Here is a 6,694-nt window from a genome sequence, read left to right as displayed (position 1 = left end):
CCTGTCCTGGCACTAGCTCTTGTAGACCAGGCTGGTCTCGAACTCACAGAGATCCGCCTGCCTCTGCCTCCCGAGTGCTGGGATTAAAGGAGTGTGCCACCACCGCCTGGCTCGGATCTGTGTTCTTTATATGCCTTTCCGCCCATGCTCTGGGGAGTACAGATATTAAGTGATCTGCCGCAGGCCTGCACTCTGGATGGGCACCCTGCCCCTCGGGCTCTACCTGTCGATACAGACTGATGCCGCAGACCCTGATGCTATGACGGTTTTATGGTCTTGGGAGACCAGCTAGTCTCTCTAGCAAGGGCTGAGCCTCACAGAAGAGAGGTGAAGAGGTAGGCTATCCAGAAGTCTGGCTCTCCAGGTCATTGTGAACTATAGGCCCTGAATTCCCAGGGAGTCTGCCTGCAGGGAGCATGTGCTGTTTTCACACTAGCAGAGGATGATGGCCTGCCGACAACAGAGATCCTAAGGCAACAGTGCTGGGCCAAAACCAACCAACCAACCAACCAACCAACCAACCAACCAACCAACCAACCAACCAAACCCAGAGACCTTTCACCCATATGTTACCTCTGTGCAAGTCAGAGACACTACTTCCTCAAGACTTTTGACTTCCCTTATTCGGATAAAAAATTATTGTAGGGCTGGGATGTAGCTCAGTTGGTCAAATGCTAGCTTAGCATCCATGAAACAATTGGTTTCATCTCCAGTAACACCTAAACTGGACAAGCGGTAGCCTGCTTCCTTACAATTGCAGCACTCAGAAGGTAGAGGCAGGAAGATCAGACATTGGAGGCCAGTCTCAGTTACATGAGAGTGTCTCAAAATTATTATTAATTCATTGAAATAAATAGATGTATCAGTGAGATTTATGATGCCAATAGGAACCTGTGCTCCCTCAGCAGAGAAGAAACAGCATTGGGGTCAGACTTCCTGGCCCAGTCCCCTGGAGAGGGAAGAGTGACTTCTGCTCTCATCTTATAGGGTCCTTGCGACGAGATTCAGAGCGCATCTGGAGTCCTTGGTCGCCCTGGAGCAAGTGCTCAGCTGCCTGTGGTCACACTGGGGTCCAGACCCGTACCCGCACCTGCCTGGCACAGACAGTGTCACTGTGCAGTGAGGCCTCCGAGGAAGGCCAGCTCTGTGTGAGTCCGGCCTGCACAGGTACCTGCCCCCCTCTGGGCACTGACCCTCTGTGTTGGTGAAGCTGAAATAGCCTGAAGGATGGGCTAGGGGGTCAGTGTGAGACTGAGTCTACCACTGAGCATGTCAACTGCTCTGATGGGAGACGTACAGGACAGCTGTGAACACAGGGCATTGTCAATGATCACAGCTTAAGAAATCAGATGGGGGGGTGCTGGGGAGACGGCTCAGTGGTGAGGAACACTGGTTGCTCTTCCAGAGGATCCCGATTCAATTCCCAGCAACCACATAGCAGCTCACAATTGTCTGTAACTCCAAGATCTGACACCCTCCCATAGATATTCATGCAGGCAAAACACCAATGCACATAAAATTAAAAGAAATCAACTGGGCAGTGGTGATGCATGCCTTTAATCCCAGCAGTTGGGAGGCAGAGGCAGATGGATGTCTGAGTTCAAGACCAACCTAGTCTACAAGGACAGCCAGAACTATATAGGGAAACCCTGTGTTTAATCCTACATACACACACACGCAAAAAAAAAAAATGGAAGGAAGGAAGAAAGGAAGGAAAAGGAAGGAAAGAGAAGGAAGAAAGGAAGAAAGAAAAAAGGAAGGAAGGAAGGAAGGAAGGAAGGAAGGAAGGAAGGAAGGAGAGGATGTCGTTTCCTGGGCTAAACCTGAAGGGTAGATAGGAATTAGTCGTCCAGGCAGGGCTAGAAGGGTTAAGAAAGGCCGAAGGAGGAAAAAAAAATATGTGTGAACACTCAGTCTGGGATGGGGTGAAGATGGGTCAGAATCCATAAAGCTCTGCTGATTGGCTCCTTGTCCCACAGCCTGTGACCTGACCTGTCCCATGGGCCAGGTGAATGCTGACTGCGATGCCTGCATGTGCCAGGACTTCATGCTTTATGGGGCCATCTCCCTTCCTGGAGGTGCCCCAGCTCCAGGGGCCACTGTCTACCTGTTGGCCAAGGCACCAAAGATGTTGACCCGGACAGACAGCAGAGGGAGGTTCCAAGTTCCCGGCTTGTGTCCCGACGGCAAGAGCATCCTGAAAATCACCAAGACCAAGTTTGCTCCAATTGTGCTCACGATGCCCAAGACTGGCCTGAAGTCAGCCACCGTCAATGCGGAGTTCGTGAGGGCAGGTGACCGAGGGCCCCGTGGCAGGAGGGGTTGCAAGGTTGAAAGCTCCTTTCCCGGCTCACACAGTGTAAAACCCACAGGCCCTGTGTCCTCTGGCTTTCCCTAATCTTTCTTCTTTTAAAATTCTCGCTATGCAGAATCAAAGTCTTAAAGCCACAATGGCTTCTTTGTCTGCTTCCCAAATAGAGACCCATCCCTGCCTCAGGGCTTTTGCCTTGTTGTGTGATTCAATACAGAGTGTTCTCTGAGATTTTGGTAGGTCCAGCACCCCGAGGCATGAGGACGTCTCTGACCACCTTGTTTAAAATAGTCAATTACCACAAAGGTTTGCAGGTCAGAGAGAAGCTTGGAAAGCTCAGAAATGGTGTAGAATAATAATAATTAAAAAAAAGAAAGAAAGAAGGTTCTGCTGGGGGGCAGAAGATCATGAATAATGCATGAGTGGGGGTGGGGCCATTAGTTCTGTCTTTGTAGCACTTAGAGTGTGGCTGGTGTGAGGTCCACTGAATTCTCCATTGTCCCATCCAGATGCTACCAGAGAAGTTTGTGGGAGTAGGCCCCAGATGGAGAGGGTGGAGGAGGGGAATCCTCTGGGGATCAGTTCCTTTGGGTGCTAGGGGAGCACTGGAGACTGGCAGGGGATAGAATAAAGCCATATACTTTTTTAAAAATATATATTTATCTATCTATCTATTTACTTATTTATTATTTATATAGTGATCTGGCACCAAATCTCATTATAGATTGTGAGCTAGCATATGGTTGCTGGGAACTGAACTCAGGACCCCTGGAAGAGCAGCCAGTACTCTTAACCTCTGAGCTATCTCTCCAGCCTGCCGTACACTTTTAATGTCATCGAAGATCCTGGGGAAGCAGGGGCTCTCTAGAGTCTGTCACAAAATAAGAAACCCAGACACCGTTTCTCATCTTCTTTCCCAGAGACTCCATACATTGTCATGAACCCTGAGACAAAAGCACGGCGGGCCGGGGAGAGTGTGTCCTTGTGTTGCAAGGCCACAGGGAAACCCAGTCCCGACAAGTACTTCTGGTGGGTATTCTGCTGGCTGCCCCACCCAGTTCTCTTAGAAATCAGAGCTTGCTTGCCTTGTGTCTCTAACAGTAGCCATGGCTGATAGAATAAAGGCAGCCGTGGGTGACTAGTGCAGAATCTGAACGATGGCATTTACAAATGGGGCCTGCAGGGTGGAGGCTGCCAGACAACCAGCCAGTCCTCGTATGCCTCAAAGTTCAGCTCATTCTCCCAAAATATCTCTTCCTCTCTCTATCTGTCTGTCTCTCTGAGATAGGGTTTCTCTCTGTAGCCCTGGTTTTCCTGGAACTCACTCTGTAGACCAAGCAGGCTAAAATTCAAAGATTCGCCTACCTCTGCCTTCCAAGTGCTAAGATTAAAGGCATGTGCCATCATCCCCAGCTCCAAAATGTCTCTCGACCTTTGGGTACTAACACGCATGTTCTTAGGCCAATCAGCAAGATTCCTCGGTCTTGCTTTCCCTAGCAAGGTCAGAATCCCCAGGGCTGGGAATGAGTTCTTTACCCTCCAATGAGCACTTACAGCCACTAGCTTGTACAGAATGCCAATGGTTCTGGGAGGTCAGCTGGAGAGCAGGAAGCTGTAATCCAGAGAAGTGAGAAGAGTTGTCTAAAGATTCCCCATCAATTAAAAGGTGGGGCTGGGGCTTCAAAGCAGTTTCTCAACTCCCAGCCAACCAGGTGCTCTTGGGCAGGCCGAGTGAAAGTGAACCACCTCCAATTCGCTACTTCTTGGCACATCTTCAGGTGTACCTTCCCTCCCATGACCTGCTGGGCTCCACCTCTTCATCCTTACAGGTACCACAACAACACATTGCTGGATCCATCTCTCTACAAGCACGAAAGCAAGCTGGTGCTGAGGAATCTGCGGCAGGACCAGGCAGGGGAGTATTTCTGTAAGGCACAGAGTGATGCTGGGGCTGTGAAGTCCAAGGTCGCCCAGCTGATGGTCATCGGTAAGCCTGTGTGGGTCGCAAGGGTCCTGGGTTTGCAACAGGCTGGCTGAGCACTCCAGTCAACATCACCAGACAGGAAAAGCTTGGGGTTTGCAATGATGTGCACAGTGCCAGGCTGTCTGGGATACAGTGCAGAGCTATGTCTTACTGTCACAGAACCATCATTTGAGGTGTGTGTGTGTGTGTGTGTGTGTGTGTGTGTGTGTGTGTGTGTGTAGAAATGTAAATAAAGTTCAGTCAAGACAAAAACATGCAGGACCTGGGGATGTCACTTGGTAGAGCACTTGTCTAGCATAAATGAAGCCCTTGGTTCAGTCCCCAGAACTACAGAAACCCAGAAGATGAAAGTAGGGGGACAGAAGGTTAGGGTCAGCGGCAGCTATATAGTGAATCTGAGATAGCTTTGGCTACACAAGATTCTGTCAACTTCCCCCTGAAATTCATTTTATTTTATTTTTTTAAAATATTTATCTATTTATTATGTATACAATATTCTGTCTGTGTATATGCCTGCAGGCCAGAAGAGGGCACCAGACCCCATTACAGATGGTTGTGAGCCAGCCACCATGTGGTTGCTGGGAATTGAACTCAGGACCTTTGGAAGAGGAGGCAATGCTCTTAACCTCTGAGCCATCTCTCCAGCCCCTGAAATTTATTTTAAAAAATGTAGCTAAAATAGAAACCCAGGCCCTATTAGATAGAATTAGACACCTTCCAGGTGCATCGTAGCGTATGCATGCATTCCCAGCGTTTGGCAGGTAGAGGGAGGACCAGGAGTCTAAGGTCATCTTCTCTTACACAGTGGATTCAAGGCTAGCTTTGACTATATGAAACCCTATCTCAAAAAGCCAGCCCTCCCCCAAAAATAAAGCCCCCAAACTGATATTCTGCAATGACCCCCCAAGAGTCTGCTTTTTGTCTGAGATATGACCTGGGCATGCTGACTTCAAAGCTTCTTACTTCACCCTGCTTTGCAGTGAAGGTTGGACAGTCCTGATCTTCGAGTATCATGAGGGGCAGTGTGTGTGGAGGGAGAAGTGTTACTGATCGCCGGGCTACAGAAGCTGGGAGCTGAGAATGCGTTATACGAAAGGGTGACCTGATTAAGGCTGGCTTCTAGAAGAAAACTGGAGGGGGAAAGACTTCAGGCCCAAGGTCTATGAAGCCTGTCCTTGGAAAGTGAGGGGAAAGAGATCATCTTAGGAATCGGCCTAAACAAAACAAAACAGAGGAAATGAAAATTCATTGGAAGAATTATGGAATATTTCGCAGACTCTAAGAAAATTGAGCAATAGACCTCAGATCAGACATGGCAAAGGGCCTTAGCGGAGGAGGCATGAAGTGTGTCAACGGTCACGGCTACACCCACCCTGTCAACACAGTGGTCCTTTCATGATTCTGCATTATTCAGTTCCCAGATAACAACTGCACGTTCTTTCCTAAGTTTAACATAAAGGGAACTAAAGAGAAAACAGTGTTAATGCGAAATAGAACTATGTCAGTAGCTAATAGCTTTGTCACAATAACTAGAAAGATAAACTAAGAGAGTTTATCTTTGTGTTTACTCAAGAGCAACCATGAATGTGACTGACAAGGGTACAGAGGTGGTGTCCTGGTGGTTCAGTCCTTGAATGCTACTGTTACAAAGACATTGTTTTGCTCAACTGATAAACAGTTTGGGGCACTGGTCCAAGCTAAGGGAAGTGGAGTCTTAGATTGAGTCATGTGGTACTGACTCCAGTATTGAGAACTCCAGTGTATGACAGCCGCATGGGGAAAACACCAGACTCCCATTACTTTAAACAAGGCTTGTTTGTTTTGTTATTTGTTTTTTGAGACAAGGTTTTATATAACCCAGGCTGGCCTCAAACCCATTATATGGTCAAGAATGGCCTTGAATTTATGATCCTTCTGTCTCCACCTCCCAAGTACTAGGATTATAAGTGTGTATCACCATGCCCAGTTAAAACAGGGTTTCTGGGGCTACAGAGATGGCTCAGTGGTTAAAAGCACTGGCTACTCTCCACAGGACCCAGGCTCTATTCCTACATGGTAACTTAAAACCATTTGTAACTCCAGTTCCAGGGGATCCGATGTCATCATTCTGGCCTCCGTGGACAGTCTTTTGGCTTATGTAGGCATAGATACACACAGGCAAAACATCCATGTATACAAAATAAAAAAAACAAAAACAGGGTTTCTACCTAACAAATGTTTCCTGGTATGTGTGAAAATCACTGAGGATGTAGAGAGTGCCAGGCACTGCAAGACATGGGTCACAAATAGCTTTCTCTTATATGCCAGCAATACCTCCAATTTCTCTGATAATCTCAAAACACCTTCATACATTTTCAAGATCCCTCCATTGAGAACTGCTATTCTACTGACCTCAGTAA

The 6,694-nt window shown here is 47.9% G+C and overlaps 1 protein-coding gene across 1 annotated transcript in view; it reads left to right on the top strand.

The window, feature by feature from the left end:
- Cilp (cartilage intermediate layer protein) overlaps window positions 1–6,694 on the top strand; it is a 17,090-nt gene that overhangs the window by 7,197 nt on the left and 3,199 nt on the right. Inside the window, exons 5-8 of the mRNA XM_005347766.3 lie at window positions 988–1,167; window positions 1,980–2,294; window positions 3,232–3,340; window positions 4,141–4,298. Of these exons, the coding sequence (XP_005347823.2) occupies window positions 988–1,167; window positions 1,980–2,294; window positions 3,232–3,340; window positions 4,141–4,298 (762 nt within the window). The remainder of the gene's footprint in view (window positions 1–987; window positions 1,168–1,979; window positions 2,295–3,231; window positions 3,341–4,140; window positions 4,299–6,694) is intronic.

The sequence above is a fragment of the Microtus ochrogaster genome, chromosome 5 (assembly GCF_000317375.1).
Source record: "Microtus ochrogaster isolate Prairie Vole_2 chromosome 5, MicOch1.0, whole genome shotgun sequence".
NCBI lineage: Eukaryota > Metazoa > Chordata > Mammalia > Rodentia > Cricetidae > Microtus > Microtus ochrogaster.
The sequence above is the reverse complement of the archived record's forward strand: the minus strand, read 5'-3'. Positions and strand labels throughout refer to the sequence as shown.